This window comes from Cynoglossus semilaevis, chromosome 8 (assembly GCF_000523025.1).
Source record: "Cynoglossus semilaevis isolate Cse_v1.0 chromosome 8, Cse_v1.0, whole genome shotgun sequence".
Lineage (NCBI taxonomy): Eukaryota > Metazoa > Chordata > Actinopteri > Pleuronectiformes > Cynoglossidae > Cynoglossus > Cynoglossus semilaevis.
In genome coordinates, this window is record NC_024314.1 from 5,350,646 (window position 1) to 5,369,500 (window position 18,855).

General features: G+C 42.0%; 3 protein-coding genes across 10 annotated transcripts in view; all 3 read right to left on the reverse strand.

Annotated features, from left to right (window-relative positions):
- Nucleotides 1-5,095, reverse strand: part of LOC103381733 (circularly permutated Ras protein 1-like) — a 12,729-nt gene extending 7,634 nt beyond the window's left edge. For all 3 annotated transcript variants that reach the window (XM_017034070.2, XM_008314236.2, XM_017034068.2), the window contains exons 1-8: nt 4,053-5,095; nt 3,842-3,934; nt 2,892-3,134; nt 1,635-1,850; nt 1,479-1,559; nt 1,301-1,374; nt 333-494; nt 117-158 (exon numbers count right to left, since the gene is read on the reverse strand). In XM_017034070.2, the coding sequence (XP_016889559.1) occupies nt 117-158; nt 333-494; nt 1,301-1,374; nt 1,479-1,559; nt 1,635-1,850; nt 2,892-3,134; nt 3,842-3,923 (900 nt within the window). In that variant the 5' untranslated portion in view covers nt 3,924-3,934; nt 4,053-5,095. The remainder of the gene's footprint in view (nt 1-116; nt 159-332; nt 495-1,300; nt 1,375-1,478; nt 1,560-1,634; nt 1,851-2,891; nt 3,135-3,841; nt 3,935-4,052) is intronic.
- A 146-nt stretch (nt 5,096-5,241) lies between these two features.
- LOC103381734 (protein kinase C and casein kinase II substrate protein 3-like) lies at nt 5,242-12,751 on the reverse strand. 6 transcript variants are annotated; one of them, XM_017033966.2, is made up of 11 exons: nt 12,509-12,751; nt 12,338-12,434; nt 9,633-9,703; nt 9,377-9,533; nt 8,870-9,105; nt 7,643-7,798; nt 7,039-7,214; nt 6,823-6,943; nt 6,444-6,511; nt 6,223-6,302; nt 5,242-5,517 (listed from the first exon to the last, which is right to left on the reverse strand). In XM_017033966.2, the coding sequence occupies exons 3-11, from the start codon at nt 9,687-9,689 to the stop codon at nt 5,405-5,407; spliced, it is 1,164 nt and encodes a 387-aa protein (XP_016889455.1). In that variant the 5' UTR covers nt 9,690-9,703; nt 12,338-12,434; nt 12,509-12,751; the 3' UTR covers nt 5,242-5,404. The 6 variants fall into 6 exon arrangements, with proteins under 6 accessions (XP_016889455.1, XP_008312462.1, XP_008312459.1 ...); XM_008314240.3 differs by lacking the exons at nt 12,338-12,434; nt 12,509-12,751 and adding an exon at nt 11,654-11,842; XM_008314237.3 differs by lacking the exons at nt 12,338-12,434; nt 12,509-12,751 and adding an exon at nt 11,654-11,842 and having other exon boundaries at nt 9,633-9,726.
- Nucleotides 12,752-13,851: 1,100 nt separating this feature from the next.
- The window catches only part of LOC103381758 (SH3 and multiple ankyrin repeat domains protein 1-like), a 46,350-nt gene continuing 41,346 nt past the window's right edge, over nt 13,852-18,855 (reverse strand). The window contains 3 exon segments of the mRNA XM_025057725.1: nt 13,852-16,055; nt 16,332-17,228; nt 17,312-18,855. The exon segment at nt 17,312-18,855 is cut by the window's right edge and continues 42 nt beyond it. Of these exon segments, the coding sequence (XP_024913493.1) occupies nt 16,004-16,055; nt 16,332-17,228; nt 17,312-18,855 (2,493 nt within the window). The 3' untranslated portion in view covers nt 13,852-16,003.

The following is an 18,855-nucleotide window of genomic DNA, read 5'->3' on the forward strand; positions in this document are numbered from 1 at the left end:
CCCTGCCGCGCCTGCTGCTGCTGCTGCTGCTGCCGCTGCTGCTGCTATCACTCTGTGTGATGTTGGCATTGAATGAACTGTCTTAAAAAAGTGGAAAACAACAGAGACGAACTCACCTCCAGTCGAGATTCGTAAGTCACATGGTTTTTTACTGTCACCTAAAAACAGTAACAGATTTCAGACATTTCAATGCATATACTGTATATATGTATATATATTATATTTACATACATACACACACACACACACACACACACATATATATATACTATATGTATATGTGTAGTATATATCAGTAGGAATGTGTTTTGGGAGTGTGAGTTGTATTCCACCTGGGACGTGATGCTCATGGAGCCAGAGATGTCGATGCAGAACAGCAGCAGGGGGTCGGCAGCACAGGGAGGCTCATCCGGGTTTAGAGAGAAGAGGAGGCTGGGAGGTAGGTGTGGAAGATTGGACCATTCCCAGAACTGACAGAAGTGACACTGATTCTCCTGCAAACCAGCATGTGGTGAGAACATGACTGCAACTGAGAAAAACTGTGCTAGTGACCACAGACTCAGTCCCAACCAGCATGACGTGCTGCTCTCAAGGCATCACATCAATACCAATTAAGTCCCTCAGTCAATTGTTCCAGGCACACTGAGTACAGGGAGTAGAGTGTCCACTGCCTCCACCAGAGTTCTGTCTACGTTTCAGGAGTTGCCCAGGCGGTTTCTTGAATAGAACCTCTCACTGTTGTGAAGTGATTTTTGGAAATGTTAGTTTGCATGTGTAATGAATCAAAACGTTCTAAGACACATGCTATATTTTCAAAACTGTGTTATTATAATGAAGAAGACATTTAAAGACTCCAACATGTTGACATGTTAAAGTCTTATCTTTGTTGTGCCTTTAGCCACGTTGATCTTCACAATGAACATTTTATTAAATCAGAGGAAACATTAAATGTTTAATTAAATTAAGATGCAATGGTGTTAAAAAAAAGTAAGCTTTGCAACAACTTTTATTCAAGGGCTTAATCTTCTTAGACACTCCTAGTGGGGCAACTAAAAAATGTGGGAAACACTAACCATATAATATTTGTTAAATACTGTAATATTAAGAAATTATTAAAGACATATCCAGCCATATTCAAGTAACTTTCCACCATGTTAAAAAAATTATTTGGTGATCCAAATAATGACCCTGACTTTTTGAGTCCTGACCCAGTGTTTGGTTGCGACTGTCACAGATCCTGGATAAAATCTTTTATAAAGCCTCCCGACTGCAAATCCTTCAACTGCTCCTGGACACTCACCACATTGTAATAACAGGAGTCCAGCACAGAGCCACAGTGAGGACAGAGGGTGGGTTTATGTCGTAAGGCCTGCTCTGGAAAAGAACAAAGGTCATTGTCATTATCATTTTGACTTAATTTGACTGGAAATAAAAATACAGAAAGGCGGTGATGAGGTGATGGAAACATTTTTACTGACCTTTTTCTTCTGAGAGTAGTTTTCCTAAACTGATTAAGACCACATTAGGATTCCCTGGAAGAGGATCCTTTGCTGATGACTCTGAGGTGGGAACAGGTGAACATTAAAAATGTGCTCCGTTCTGTCACACTGGTCTCTGAGAGCAGTTTTATTTACCTTTACTGGTAGTTGACGGTGACACTGAGGCAACTGAAGGTGATTTCTGAGAGGACGAATCAGGTAGGCGGGAGGGTAACACCATCACGTACTCAGGCATTAGATCTGTCTCACCCTGGGGCAAGTCATGGGTGAAAACCTGACTGTTGATTGGTTGATCGTGCGACGGAGATCCACGGCTGTTAGCTGCGGGCCTCATGTGCGGAGGAAGAAGAGCTGAGGGAGATGAGGAGAGCAGCTTCACTTCTACGTGTTCATCTTCAGTGTCTCCGTAACGACAAACATATTGTTTGGGTTCTGTTCAGCTCCATGGGCGTGGTTGTCATTTTTGTGGCAAAGTGACCTTTTACTGCACCCCATTAGGAAAGAGAAGTTCATTACACAGCTCTGAAGGCATCTGGTGCAAGTGGCAGCAGATGTTTTAGCGTAAATCACTCTAAATCTGCGTCTTTAGTACCATTTTATGGCTTATAAACTTGTTTTCTTAACTCTGTTCCCACAGTCCTGGGTATTATGCTGGTATTTGCCTTTTGTTGTTGCTTGTTTTACTGTGCGTGGTCTATTGAGATGATCTTGGGTAGATTGAAAGGCAAATATGAATAAAAGTTATAAATAAACATGCACAGGAGTGCAAGTGCAGCGGTTCACTTCCTGTCCTGTTTGTTTATGTAATAGTTCTTTATTCATCCTACAGAGAGCAGGATGACAGTCAGAGGAACTCTGGTCCAGGAGGACTCGTCATAGAGAGAACAACTTCATCAGACCAACACGGTGGTCTAATACTGGTGCTGGTGAAGGCACCACAGATGAAACATGTTGCTTTAATAGAGTCGTTCTCAGCACTGCCACCCATGTGTAAATCACAGCTGTGATTACAGGTTAAAAGATGCAATAAAATCTGAAGCAAATCATTTAAAGAAGTGGCCAAACAGGAGAGAGTGACAGCTTCTTATTGGAAATACCACAGGTGTCCTTGGGAACATCTCTCCCAGATCAAACCTCTCTCTACCACTGGAGCATGTGAGCTAAACCCTCCAGATCCATGATATTGTTTGGATTACTTTAAATAACTGCATGAAATTCAATTCCTAGGAACAATGGCTACTTCTTTCTTTTATGTTCCAGCGACTAGAGTGAATTTGGTGCTGAATTGCTTTTTCATCAACATCATCTGCTTTTTTGTCTCCTTGAATTTCAGGGACTGAACACATTGTCTACAATTCCACACCTTCTTTTCTCCCTCCACACTCACACTACCTGTCTTTCGTGGAAACGTCTGCTGTTGACCAGTTGCAGTGGCCGCCTCTGTTTGTCTGTAGAATTCTTCATTTTCATAAATGCTCTCAGGCTTCACCAGCTTTTTCACCTCCTGGCTTTTTTCCACCTGCTCCTGGATCTTGGTTGTGGATGTGAAGATCTTTGAGTTTTTAGGGTCGTTTGTCGGAGGAGGAGGAGGAGGAGGCATGCGAGGACGGACTCGGTTGACAGGAGGAAGCAGAGCTGAAAGATTCAAATGAGAACAACATGAAATAATGTTTTAACGGCATGGTCAAAACTTACTATTTTCCTGATTAACTACTTATGGTTTACTTTAGACAGTTATTGACTATTGGATATTTTTCTATATTAAACATTTTCACTCTTTCTGACACAGAGTGGCAGGTAATTAGTGACAATTTTCTACAAAACAGACAAAAATTTAAAAAGTTCATGCACGTGTACAGGCTAAATCTGTGAATTTCCCCACTATGGAACACATTATGGACTTCTTAAATCAATTATATGACTTTTATATATTTGTTTGTTTTTTAAATGTAGTAGATTTGTTTTCCATTTTCAAACTAGAGAGAAAAACAAGTAAATTTTCTGCAATTGTTTGACGTATTCTGGTACAACGTGGACTTCAGCCATCACAGCTGATGACACAACACAACAACAAAACCTGGTGTACTCCTGGTGTACTGGACATGTGATGTATTTATATAAATATATAACAGTATATTGTAGTCTGTGTGTGGAGACATATACTGTAAAAACATCATTCAGTCCATGATGGACACTAGAATATGACAATACATGTTTGAAATAAATTGAGAAACCTTGCCTAATCAAGCCGACTAACCTAACAAAAACAAAAACATTAACATCATACAATAATGTAACAGGTACTTTTTTTTTTCTTTAATTCCTGGAGAAAGCAGTCCCACCTGAGCGTTTAGTGACACCGGGTCGTTGGCCGTCATTCCGTGTCACAGGAGGAACATAAATAAACCCACAAGCAAATTCCATGGTGACGCAGCCTGTGTGGGGGAAATAAATCACTTAATGAAACATTACAGCAACATTTCAGTGTGGAAACTTGCAGTGTATGACATGAACAATATGATATAGTACTGAATGTGAATAAGGTGTACTTACATGTGTAGAGTTCTTCAGGAGCTCGTGGTACAGTGAAACACTTCAGCTACTGCACTGCTGACACCTTGTCACTCATTATTTGCTCCTGAGGATCTTGCCCAACTGGATTCCAGATTTGTTTTTTTTCTTGTCAGACTACCTTCAGGTATTTTTAGTGTGTGGACATGGGGTTGAGCCTCCACTCACAGCTTTATTACCAATGACACTGTTTCTGGTTAAACATTTATAGCAGTAAATGAGAGGGAAAGAAGCCAACGAGGTCAAAGGTCAAGGATAGGATTTGTCTGAAGAAAATAAGAACACTCCATGACTGTGACAGTATTATTATAATGCTAGGATTAAGATTGTTTTTGTTTCTTTATTGTGGTATTATGGGATAGAAGTCATTATATATTCCTTTGTACTGCAGGATTCTAACAACACAGCATTTCAAGGACAACAATGCTCTGTTTTATTATTTAAAGCCCTGGATTGTTCACACATTTATAAATTACACGATCAATATAAACTTCAATAATGGTTATAGTTATAATAATGATGTAGCTATTTCCTGACTGGCTAATATTCCTGCAGTGAGGTTTGGTAAAATCTAATATCCTTTTTCAGCCAATTATTTGCCATTTTCTTATTCTACTCCAAGCTATTTTTTAATCTTGTTTTGCAGTTATTTTAGACTTTTTGCTGAATTACATGGAAGAAAAAAAGTCTTAAATTCTAGTTATTTTTTAAAATTTTTCTTACACTTTAACCTTTTGCTATCTTTAAGCGACTTTCGCTACATCTTATATAACACTAACCTATTTTATTACTTTGTTTTTTGCCGACTTTTTAAAAAATAGAAAACATTGTGAGTTGTGTGTTTATCCATTTGTGGGTTTTGATTAGAGAACAGTTCCCAGACATTTATACACTGCTGCAATTATATATTTCCCATCATCACAGCAGAGATAAAAATAAATCACTTATGGGAAAAACAAATAAAAGTATTGTAACCTGTGTATGTTGTAATCTGTACATAACACATACTGTACTGTAGCTCAGGTACACATTAACCTTGTGCACATACCTGTCTGTAAACCTGTGTCAGATTTATTACTGTGGCATGTGGATAGTGAATTAATATCTGTCATTGGTTTTGTTCATGCAGACACCCACTCACACACACCTCTTCCACAAACAGCACACTCTAGTCTTTGATAAGTTATTTTTACTTAAAGTAAACAGGTTAAAACGTTTTAGGGAACAGATTACTATTGTCTGACGTCACGTGGCTTCACAAACATCTCTGACGTCAAATGGTGATTGTTATCTTTTCAACAGAAGATTTAAAAACAAAAGAGAGCAGTGTGACATTACTCTGCAACTTCAACATAATTGGCCGGGTAGAAGCCTTCCTTCCCGGTGCTGAGTACTCCTCGACACCAACCCTGGTCGTCCTCCTCCTCCACCTTCAGGAACACTTCACCTAAAAATACCACAGAATAATAATAATCAAGTTAAGACTCAAGTCTTAACTTGTAATAGAAATAAACATCACAAAACACGACCAAATGGATCTGTTATTAATTATTCTACACTAACAGGGTCAGTTCACGCAATGACAACAAAACTCAAGATGGACCTATTTTTGTTGGGGTCAGTTGTCATTGGTCAAAGATATGTAGTTAGTGGAACATTCTCATATTTTTATTATTTGACTCTATTATACAGGAATATATGGATCAGTGATTACGATCAGGGGCTGTCGGAAGTTTCTGCAGACCTAGCAAATAATGTACGCAGATGAAAGTTTCCTATGAACAAGCCCTTGTCGGAGAACACTGCAGATAAATTGATAACAGTCAGTACATTGTTACAGCGACAGGGTCCGACCTCCTTAACCACCAGACCACCACTGCCCCAGTATTGGACTTATTAGGATGGAATAAAATAACTGCATGTGTAACTATCTCCAGCTGAGGCCTGGCTGCAATAAGCCTGAGTTTGGTGATGTTTTTAAGATGTGGGAAGCAAATGGAGAAATGGAATGCCCGCCCCCCCATTTGTATCTCTCTCTCTCTACATACAGTATGAGTTAATATATATATTAACATGAATTAATCCAAACATGAGTTAATCCAAACATGAGTTAATCCAAAGCACCTATAATGTGAATGTCACCCCACTTCACCTGATTTAAAGGACAGCTCATCAGTCTCCTCCCCGACATAGTCATAAAGCGCTCGTACCTTTACACCACCGATCATTACACTAACAGGGAAGATACACAGGTACGTCAGTAATTAGGCTGCAGACCTGCATCCTGAAATGATCCTTAATTTTCACCTCAATGTAAATGATAATATAAAAAAAATAAAAATAAATAAATAAAGCAGCTGTGCGGTTACTCACGGTCTGCTCTCTTTTCTCTTCTGGTCTCTTTTCTTTCTGTTCAGCTTTTTCACTGGTGGCAGCCATTCCTGAAAAGCACAAAAGTGGGTTTGAACCACATCCTTCCCAGACTTTAACCAAAGCTGGTCATATTTAAATCGCATCATTTCACCATGTGAAAAATGACCTTAGTACTGGTACATAGTAAAAGTAGCACTTCGCTAACACATAATTTGTTTTTTAAGGTCTAATTTTAATCACACTGACACAATAACTCAGTTTTCTTTAGTGCCATTTAAAACAACCATGTTTCTGTACTGTTACACACCTATATGGCAGGTCATAGTTCACAGATGTTATGAGTTATTGTCATTATTCCTCTGATTATGACATGCACAACCTGAATCTTGGGCCAGTCAGTGGGCATCCCTGGACCGTGGTTGTTTTTCCACCACTTGAGATCATCCTGGTCATTGATGGCCATCAGGGTGTCGTGGAGTTCACTGTAGACGGCCTTCACACTAACACACAGACACACAGGAATAGACGGTAATAAACAAAGCGCGAACCACAGACAGCCTCCCAAACTAAAACACACCCTCCTGTGTCTGGTCACCTCTCATTGTTGGTGATGTCCAGATGACTGTGGATGGAGAGGAAGACTTCCCTCAGAAAGCTGATCCTCTTCTTCTCCTCCTCCTGCGACTGCTCAAAGATGGCCTCCATCTCCTCCATGTAGCGAGGAGTGTAGGAGCTCACGTCCTCCAGCATCTTCTCGTAGCGCTCTCTGGTCTGCAGGAAGGCCCAAAAGAATATTTTTAACGAGGAGCATTTGCCATATCGCCTCTCTCAGCAACAACATCAACTGTGTTCCTGCAGGGGACAGGGATCTAAAATATATAAATCACTGCTGTTCTCTCTTCTATTCCCAAGCCGGGCTCCATAAACACTGAGCCCAGTAACAAAAACACATCTCCATACAAGGAAAATGCCTGAAAGGCAAAGTTAAGGCCGAGCTGGTGTTTGGAGTCAATCGTCCCATCACTGAGAAAACATCACTGCATGGAGCAGGGCGGGAATGCTTTCCTGGAATGCTACATATTTGTATCTGTGGCATGTGGTGAATCAGGACTTGTGAATCTAAATGAGCTGTGAATTGATCGCCCCCAACCCTCCTGTGCTGGAGCAGGACAGTGGAGAGTGTAAACATCTGCCGTCACCTTTTCTTTCTCCTCTGTTGCTCTCTCCCTGGCCTCCATGATCTTCTGCTTCTTCTCTGGACTCATCTCAGAGTTTTCATTTGCTTGTTTTTCTTTGTCCATTGCCGCCTGCTCCTTCTGACAACACTTGTGGTATGCAACTCTGGCCGACTCCAGCTGTGGAAAACACAGTTGCACAAACAGCACATATTAAATTCAGGGGAAGCGTCTGGTATTTGGAGAAATATGTTGTGTTGCTTCCTTGTGGAAAGTTAGATGAGGAGATCAACACCACTCCTGTGTGGAAAATGTGAGACCTCAGCGAACAGAGGTGGAAATTTCTAGACAGATTCTATTCAAAGATCAACCGTTTGTCAGCTTGTTAAATGTTTCCCTAATAATGGGTCGAGGCCTTACAGGAGATCACAGCATTGACGCGACGGGTAGGCTATTACAGCCATGATGTAAAGATTAATGACTAATGTCACATTCATCTGAAATTTGATTGGTTTGTTTAATTTTAGCTCCACATTCCTGACAGTTAGCTCTGCCTGTTGTCATCATAAACAACAGTTATATCTATTTACCTAATATTTTAGTACAGTTGATCCCTGGTTTTATATTGTGTCTTTCTTATTAGTTACTGTTCATGTTTACATATTTATTTTAGTCGTTGCATTGACAGTTTTAGCGACAAGCACTAGTTCTGTTCATTTCCCGTGACGTTTTATTTACTTTCACTGGTTTTAAAATGGGATAAAATAGGATTAAGATAAGATTATGTTGGATTAGGTTAAGATTAGTGTTGGATAAAGAAATGAAAAGTACAAAATATGCCTGCAGTGGTACTACAGTACAGAGTAGCGTTATTACTAAGGTAACCTGGCAATTTGTTTTTTTAATTTTGTGAATTAATTTTAATGTAATTCACCCAAATGAAAGAATCTGTGGAGAAATGTTCTCAATCAAACCACTAGAGCCATGGTTCTCAAACTATGGGATGTGTACCATTGGCGGTACTTCAGCATCCTCTAGTGGTATGTGAGAGATTTTCATATTAGGTGAGTCACTTGTTTCCTATCTGTGTGTGTGTCAGCTGTAATGCTACTTTGGTAGAGTGTACAGATAAATTCAGCTCCATTCATTCATCAAGTGTCAGTATTGTCATATTTTATGGACTTTAATTGTATTGCTATAGTTATCTTTGGGGTGTGCAGATAAAGTAGGTAGACAGATTATAGTGTGAACCTTTGTCAGCTTTTTAGACCAGGGTTTTTGGGCTCGTGAAAAGCTTGTGTTGTTGTCGTAGCTCTCCTTGAACCCACAGAAGATTTTCCTTGGAAAGGTCTTCTTCTGCCAGGTCTTCACCCGCTGCCCTTCATCTGTTACCAGTGACTGGGAGATGGAGGAGTGGAGTTCGGACAAACGCTCCGTGGAGGTGAAGAAACACTGCCACGCCCTCATCAGGGAGCCATAAAGTGGCCCTGGGGATGTGCAAAGAAGACAGACATGGATTAGAATCAAAGAGCACAGAGGGAGGGAGAGAGCAAGGTGAGTCATGGAAACAATCAGGAAATAATGACCTCTGTTTGTCCACTGGAAATGTTCAAACAGGCACACATGCACCACTCCACTGTGACTAAGGAGGTCATTAGAACTCAAAGGCGGCTCTTTGAGATGATCTAAAAGGTCTGGGTATGCTTGTTTTCTAACCCGAGGCAACTGTGGCTCAATCATGCGGTTTCTCTTACTTACGAGAATCCACTATAGACTTCCACTTGCTGCTCCACTGGCTGAGCTGCTGAGCGTACTGTTTTTCTACCTTTGCTCTCTCCACGAAGCAGGCCATGAGGTCGTTGCAGGCCTGGTAGGAATGCTCAGTTCTGTGCACTGTATTAACATACTTTCCTGGCTGGGAAGAGAGGCGGAGAAATGTCAGCATGACAAGCCGTTCGGCTGGTTTCTCAACTGCAGTGTTTCTGGAGATTTTCATCTCGTATTAAATCCTCACCATCCAGAAGCTCTCTTTCTTGGGATCCTCCGGGGGTTCCTTGGGGAGGCTCGCCATTTTTGGGACAGTTTCTGTCTCGGAAAGCATGAGATAGCTGTTTGTGTGATTCAAGAGAGAGTTGCAAGACTGGTTAAGATGCATGACAAGTGTAAAGACAGTTTTGACTGCCAGCCAGGTGACACTGATTACCATGGAACAGGTTGGACGTCTGCGCTTTGTAACATGTAGACGCTGCAGACTTTTCATTTTCATTTTCACTTCCCTTTAATTCTACCAGGAAGTATTTTATAACAGAGACCTGCTCAGAGTGGCAGCGCTCACAGGGCATGACATAACTACAATATTTACAATACAACACAGTAAAATATGCAGTTAAGATGACACTAACCACACGCAGGCAATAACTAGACATGGTACGGAAGAGGCAGGACAGCAGCCATGTGAGGATCTGACGCAATGCACTCAAACATAATTCAGACAGAAATCATAACAAATAACTTAAAACGTGTTTCTTTTTCTGTTCTTTTTTCACCACAATAAATAAAAAACAATTCCATGGCTTTTGAAATAAAGAAGTTCATTTGTGAAGATGAATCTGTCTCTAAGTAGTCAGTACTGCTTTGTTCACTGAATCATAAGTCCTACAGTCACCCAAACCTTTCACCATGATAGTAGTAATTAATAAACATGTTTACAGACATTATAAACCAAGTAAGAAAATGTCTTATTTTCCACAGACTCTTCTAAAAACCTAAGTCATTCTGAAATCATCTTCTTGGACTGAATCGAACTGAATAACTGCCGACAACCACGACATCAGCAGAGCTGTTCTTCCTGTCTGGGAATCTTGTGTATGTACCAGGAAATGACTGACAGCCTTAAGCTAGAACTGTGTGTGTTTGACTACAGCTTATTGCCATAACAACCCAGATGATCCTGATGAGGTGTTATTTACACTGTAAAGCACGAGAGGGGGAGTTGAGGGGAGGGTGTAATGGAGAGTCTCTGCAGTTGCAGACTGGAATTCACAGGGGTGGGATCTGCCAGGAGGAATAGAACAGCTGCTCCAACATTCTCCCTGTTGCCGTCCCAAAATAAACAGCATAGAAAGGTCATCTTTCCCTTTAGCTCTGGCTGCTGCCAGGGTCTGTCAGAACCAAGAGTCACCAGAGTTGGACTTGATTCAATTCAGGGATCAGAAACACAACAGAGGTTGGCTACTGTTCTCAAACAGAAAGACAATGTTGGAAATATGGACTGAATTAAAGAGTCCAAATATGACAAACTCTTTCTCAGGAGTTTGTTGAAGGAAGCACATGTAGCAGATATTTGTCAGCCTCTCTGTGATCAGAACAGAGCTATAAAAGTGAGTACCACACCTCATCATAGGGCTGAGCACCAGGGAGGGTCAGCACTCCAACCAGCCCAGTTTAGAACTATTTTGGAAAATCGCTCTCTAGTTGAAAGAATCAAACTTCAGTCTGTTCTTTTTTTGATTTGCGCATGCAGAGGGAAACCCGACTCTTGAGCCAGGACCCAGCAGCTCACTGTGCAGCACGCTGACACATTTGTAGCAACAAACGTATTGCAGCCTTTGATCAAAAACCTCCATCCAAAAGACAAATAAGCAGCAGCAGCAGCAGCAACAGCAACAGCAGCAACCGAAGCAACCATGCCTGAGCAACTGACACTTACATGTCTCTGAATCACCAGTGATAACTCAAGTGACCACTTGTTTCTGGAGTTCAAGGAGCTACAGGGGGTTTCCCTTCATTTCTCTTTGCGTCTCCCCCTTTCTCAGTCAGTGTCTCCCCACACTGCCTTCTCTCCCTCTCCTCTCACACTGCTGACCCAATTTTATTCTGGCACTTAAAGTTACACACACACACACATGCTATTGATCTGAGAGTGGGTGTGTTACACAAAGTCAAGCAGACAGGCAAAAAAAGAACATTTTTGATGGTCATCACTTTTCTGCTTAATTTACTTTGGGGCACAAAAAAAAGAAGGAGAAAACTCACCTTTCTGACTCGGCTCCCCTGTCAAGTCTATTCTTCTAGACCACACTCATTCCAGTTTATCTCTCCTTCCTCTTTTAGTCTCTTCCCTCACTACAACCCATGCTTAGCTCCTAAACTTTCAGCCTCCTATTGACTATCGCACTTTCCCTTTTTTTGCCACTGTACTATTAGAAAAAATAACAGCTGGAGGAATCCCCCTCCTCCTCTGCCCGTCCCTCCTTCTGTCCTTCTAAATATGGTGCTAATGAGATGCTGGAGCTTCATTTTGACCCAACACTGGTCACAGTTTCATGTCAGTGTGCCACAGGGTCATGTGATCTTATTAGTGAGTGTGTGTGACAGTAAAGGAGGTTGGAGTCCCGGCGTGTTCCGTGACCCTGATGTTCTCCCACTCCCTGCTCAGTCCTAGAACAGACGCCTGTCAAACACTTAGAGTACATTAAACACACATTGTTCACACACATACACAAAGTGTCGACATTTTCTTCTCTGTGCTGCTGGAAATTGGCCAGGAGTAAAACACCAGTGTCATACAGTGTCATGCTCTGTTTACTGCAGTATCTGCTGCAGTTTAGAAGTAACTGCAGGAAAACTAGTTGAGCTGTCAGAGGTGAAGTACTTTGTTCTATATATTTAGGATTCAAACTGCTCCAAAACAAGAGTCATGTTATTCCCTATACTCACATTATGCGTCTTTGGGTGGATCAGGTCCAAGAACCAAAGGATGAAGGATCCATTTTGGAGTCACAGGAACGTCAAGGGGTGTTGGTGCCAATCCCATCTGATGTGATGAAGACAGTGTTACACCCTGTAACACTGGGTCACATACAGAAACCAACAACCATTTACACTCACATTCACACCCATGTTTAATTTGGAGAGAACCAGCGTTCACTTGGTTGTACAGCAGGTGAAGAAAGGCCTCGTGGCGACACATGAAGAATGATGTTGTGGCCAGGTCTGCGCCCATCATGTCTTAAGCCAAAGAAGCCAAATGGTCCAGTCTGGATGATGTGTTCTACTTCATTCTCCAGTTTCTACACCGGAGCCACTTGTATCCCAGCAGAAAACCCGAGGGCTGCTGTCACCTACAGTACAACAACAAACTGCAGAGAATCCTCCGTCGATGGTGGATTTCATCTGGTACTGCTCCAGTTCTCTATGAAGTATGTCCATGGTACGAACCTATTTCCTGAAAAAGATATTCCGAAGCTGGAGAGAATTAACGCCAAGTATTACAATTTTACAGAAACAGAAATCAGAAAAAAATATCTGAGTGAAGGACTGAAAAAACATTAATAAAACTTTCAGCCCGAATACAATATATTTTGACAAGGAAGTGAGTAAGTGTGTACTCTCAGCTCAACACCACTGAGGCAAAGGCTTTTGGGAGAGCAGTGTGAAGTTGCACAGACTTGTAACTATGCCAAGGAGCAGTGAAGATGTTATGGTACTTGGAGTCCAACTCCTGACAAAGATCTTCTATTTTATCTCCCATTTAAATGGTTGTAGCTTCTACCAGGGGTTTCCATCAAAAATCATCTGAGTCAAGATCACGTGACCTATAAAAACAACCTGTTAATACAGAAATCATCCCATAAAAACCTATAAAAACAACCTGTTAATACAGAAATCATCCCAAAATTCAAACATGTGTCGTCATTTTGTTACACTGTGAAAGAAGAATAAGCTCCAGCATCAGGTTTATAAGTAGAACTCACGTAGAGTTGAACCAAAGACTAACCCATTCTGAAAACATACTATGTACTACTATATAATACATACTATATAATACTAATAATACTAACATTTCTGTTCCTCTGGAATAATTTGTGACGTAACACTGGACTAAAATTGAAACAGTTCTATTGACTAAATTAGGACTCGGACTTAGCGACAATTAAGTCAAAAATGCTTAAAAACACAATGTTGGAACTGAAGCGCTGCCAAACCACGTGTTCCAAGGCAGAACTTCAGACGACAACTGGACGTGAATCTCTGAGGGGAGGAAGGTCCAGAGGAGAAAGGAGAACCACAGCAGGGCCAGCGTTTATTTTACAATTTATTTCAACACCTTAGTTTAACCTCTATCATTATGTTTATCAGTATACACTGTTTTAGTTCAAACAAATTATATACAGTATTCAATACTGTATGAATAAAACCTTGTTTTAAACCTCTGTAGTCATATAGTCATATTTGTTATGCATTTCGCGAGACATAAAATACTCTTGACTCATATTTTGCGATGCTTTCTACACTACCGCTTGTTTCTTTCACTTCTAAGGAATAGCACTGGTTATAAAAAAGTATCCAGAACAGAATTTGCAGAGAAAGATAATGTACAGTACATCGACTAAAACGTCTCAGTTAGACCGAGGTTGTCACAGGGCGAGCAGTATAGAAAGCATTTACAGGAAAGGAAAAGGGAAAAAAAAAACAAACAAAAACCAAAAAAAAAAAAAAAAAGAGAAATTGTCCACACTATCTGGAAGACAGAGATTCTTAAAAAAACAAATTACATACTTAATATTATCTTTATTATACTATATTTCTCTGTTATCATTGTCATTGTTACATATAGATCTATAAAGATGGGTTTAGTTCTTTGTGGGCGTGGCTAAAATGGCATGTTAAATAAAGGCATGTAAATAAATCCAAAGAAGTTCATGTTCATCTGAGTGTACAGTGACAGGTGAAGCTGAAAAACAACTCCTCTGTTTTGGGATCTGACTTCTGTACAACTCTGTGGTTGTCTATGAGGGTCAGAAAATTGACAAACATTTATGAATAAATGTTTATATCTGCAACTTTCTACTACTATCTTTCTACTGTATACATAAACAAGACCAGATTAACTTAGGTGCTTAGATATATATAATAAATGTAATGTAAATTGTAATTTTTCAAGAATACGAGGACAGGTATGAGGTGGTTTAGACAAGTTACATGAAAACATGTTGTCAATAGTGGCATTTAAATAATTTGGGCTTTGGGTTGGAATAAGCAAAAAGCTGTATTTGACCCAAACCACGATACTTTTGTATTTAAACACGTAAAAAACACACAGAGTACTATTGGAAATGTAGAAATAAATACATGTAAACGGAGTCATTTTCTGCCCCTCATAGTTTCCACCTGGTGAGAGGTGACATTTCTCTGAATGCTATAAACACGATTTGATAAAGTCATTAGAAATAAAACGCCTGGTGCCAAGGGTAAGCATTTGAACTGATGAACGCACACCCACACACACGCATGCACATACAATCAGACACACAGGCTTAAGGACGCTGAAGGCTGAGGATGTCAGGCAGACAGAGGCGCCCTAAAAAGCCCTTGTTTGATCACCGCACCTGCTTGTGAGAGAGAGAGCGCTGAAACATTATGGCGTCAGAGAGAAGGGACGCGCTCCTCCACCTGTGATGTGATGCCATAAATCACCAATTATCAGTCATCTCTAATGACTCAAATGTCATCACGTCTGTGTGCCCCAGTTGACATTACCATCCATTCAACAATGTTAAATACCCTGACCAGATTGACATGAATGATTGTGATCAGCACTGAGTACAAAACAAATGATTTTACTCATAGAGAATCCCATTAAACATGTACGATATATTTAGTTCTCGCAAAATACACACATACAGAGCTTAGTGTGGCGGGGGGCAGGGAGCGGGGTCCATTGAGGGAAATATGGCAAATATATATTTATATATATGTATATGTATATAAAAGAAATCTATTTTTCATCATTATATTCCTCCATCGTCATTTACATACAAAAGCCTTTTCTCTCAACAATCTGATTCTGGCTCCTTCACTCACAGCCATCAGAAAATCTCATCTACTTGAAGCTACAAAACTGATGTAGTGACGTGGCTCCAGTGTTCCCACACGACTGGGCCACAATCAGCAACATTTTAAATACGATTTTTCCTCTAGATTACAAGTGTTTTCAGAGCCGATCTACGGCACATGGTCTGAGAATCCATCAGTCAAGTGTTTGTCCATTAGAGCTGAAAACAGTGATGTAAATAAATGCCTGTTCAACAAAGTTCAAGATTATTTTCTGTGTTTTTTTACACATATCTCTTTTAAACCCTAAACAACCAGATATAGTTTCATACATTTCATTTACATACATCTACGACCACATTCTCCACGTGTGAAGTAAATCTCTACTACAACATTTTGCCGTTTGTCTCGATTCAACTTAACCTGTCGATGTCCATTTGACACCCCCCCTCCCCAACAAACACACACACATCTTCTGTTATTGTTCATTTTTTCTTATTTTGTTTCTCACAGTTTTTTTCTCATTTCTCAATCAAGCCTTTCACCCTCTCAGTCTGTGTTTCGGGGAGAAGCAGTGACAAGTAAAGGAGAGCAGATCACCCTGGGAAGAGAAGGAGGGCAAATCAAAGTCTAAGGATGACAAGAACTGAAGGAATAAAGTAGAGTTGATAAGAAGAAACTGAAAAGAAGATTTAGAGGGTAAAAGATTAAAAAGTGGATGAATAAATGTGTGAAATAATAAGTACTTAAATGAAATAGGGAACAAAAGGACTAACTTATACTTGGACTTTTCTTCAACTCCTTTCTTGACATTGTAATCCAACAGTCTCTAAGTGTTTCTATCAGCCTTATCAGAGTCTCATCAGTTCTCCCTCACCTGTCAGTGAGCTTCTTCAGCGCCCTCTCGATGTTCATTCTGTGTCCCACACGTGTCACTCCCAGATCTAAGAAGTCGTCCTTGGTGAGTGAAGGCAGGTGGGATCCATCGATCTCGTTGTCTATAAAACGCTCTCGGTGTTCGCCTAAATTCAGATAAGCCAGCCAGTCTGCCACGTCGTACTTGGTCCAGTAGGGCAGCGGCTTGACAGCAAAGGGTTTAGCTGGTGGGGGAGGGGTCAGCTGGGGATAGTTCAGACAAGTGGGACTAGGAGGTAAGTGCATGGGAGAAGTGGCTCCAGAGAGGAAAGTAGTGGGAGAGAGGGAGCGGGAGACGAGTATGGGGTTTGGACCTGGGACACCGGAGGGAGAGAATAGTGGAGGTGTGGAGGTTTTGTATACGTCCCCCAGAGGAAGAGCAGGAGACGGTGGAGTGAGGTGCCCGGGAAAGTCGAAAGGGTTACTATACACGGGTGTGCTGGGGAGTATGGGAAGTGAGGAGGGTCGAGGAGGCGCCGGGTTTGGTTGTTCTGTGCTATATATGAGAGGACTCGGAGCACGGCGCCGGGACACTGCAGATGGTATGTCCTTAGTGGGACTGCACTGGAAATCAAATGTCTGCTTGCGGAACTTGGAGCGATGCTTTGGGGATGTTGGGTATGGACAAAAGGTTGGTGAACGGGGACTGTGAGAATGAACGGGAGAGGAAGGCATCTGTGGGGATGGAGATCGGGTCCAGTTGTGCTGAACTGGGATTTGAGGCGAAGGCGAGACAGATGGTGTGGCAGACAGATTAGGTGTGAGGATTTGACGGTGCTGTGGTGAAGTAGGTGGTAGTGGAGAGGTGGAGCGGACAGAAGGAGGGCTGTGATAAATATCAGTGAAGTCTGCTGAATATCTGAAAAACACGCACAAAACAATTTCAAAATCTTGCAAATTCTATCGGACAGGAATCGTTACCATTGTAAAACCACTACCAACCTGTGCATCATTGGTGACTTTGACGGGTGGCTCCATTCATCCATGCTCTTCATGCCACTCATCTGCTGCAGCTTGGAACTCAGTTCATTAATAATGCTGGCCTTCACACCTGACAGAGGTGAGTGGTGTCGGTGGCCCTCCAACATCACGCCACCTCTGTGGACACATTCACTGTGTTCTTGTTGTTCCATATCACCCCAGCCCACTGACCTCTGCGTCTCTGCTGGTCTCTCTAAACAAGCTGCCAGAGCTGAACTAAAGTTGTCCATCTTATGCCTTCTGTCATCTAATAAAGATCCGTCCACCCTGGCATTTTCCAGGTTTACTCTCTGCAGCTGCAGAGGCGCAGGATTGGTGCTATTCTGCCTGCGTAACGCCACAGATTGAACTTTTACTCCTCCCTCCTTGTACTGATTCATCTTTGGAAACACCGGGTTTGCCACTTTGGCGCTCTGGACGTCAAATGCTTGCCCCACAGAGTAGGTGGAACCAGGATCCTGATGTTCACCACTTTTCTCTGCCTCTCCTCCTCCACGCATGTCTCCACCTACCATTCCCCTCTCTGCCCTGAGTCCACCCAATCCCAACATTTCTAAATGGTGATCGCTACTACTGTGACTGTCCAACTCTTCAATCCCAGAGTCCACCACGCCATCCTGCCACTCCGCTCCCTTGGTTATCATGGTGTGATGAGGGGAGTCTACAGGTTTGCCTCCACTGCTGAGGTTCACCTTAGGAACTGCCATAGTCATGCTGTAGTCAGAGGAAGCCAGGGCTGTTGTGGTGGTGGTGGCAGCAGCAGTTGCAGTCATTGTTGTGGTAGCGTAAGTCATAGTCGTAGTGAGAGCTGCCGTTCCTCTGTCCTGGGCTAGGCTGTGGCCACCTACTGAAGCGTCGTTGGGGCTGCTGTAGTAGTAATGAGAATGGGACATTGGCTGGGGTTTGTGCAGTGATGTAGGAGGTAGACCAGATGCAGAGGTGGTGGTGGTGGAGGAGGTAAATATCTGTGGGGATGGATAAGACGGAGAAAGGGCCGACTGAGTGAGGTTAGCTACCTCACTGTCGTAGGAGGTAAGGCTGGAGGCCGCTGAGTCTCCACCCTGTGAAGAGGACTGGTGAACGGCTGACGACTTTGAAGATGGCATAGGTTGGGCTGGAGGAGGTGGAGCAACAGGTGCAGCAGCAGAACGTTGATTTGGGTGTTGATGCCTTTGGGAAAAGTCCTGGCCTCGCTCGGTCTTTCCATTAGCAAACTGTAAAGGTGGAGGCAAAGGATCAGCGTACACAAACTCATCATCTGCATCTATCGAGGGAGCAGGTGGAGGAAGAACCATTAGTCCCAGACCTCCACCTGAACCTGCCCTGACATCAGCTACTGCTTCATCTGTCTGTGCTGGGACAGTGGGCACAGTGTACTGCGGGATGTAGCTGGTGTTGGGGACGTTGTCCATTTGCAGGAAGGATGGTCTCCTGGGAGCTGGTTGAGTTGGTGGAGGAGGTGGCTGCATGGTTGGAGCATGTCTACTCTCATACACCTCCTTTTC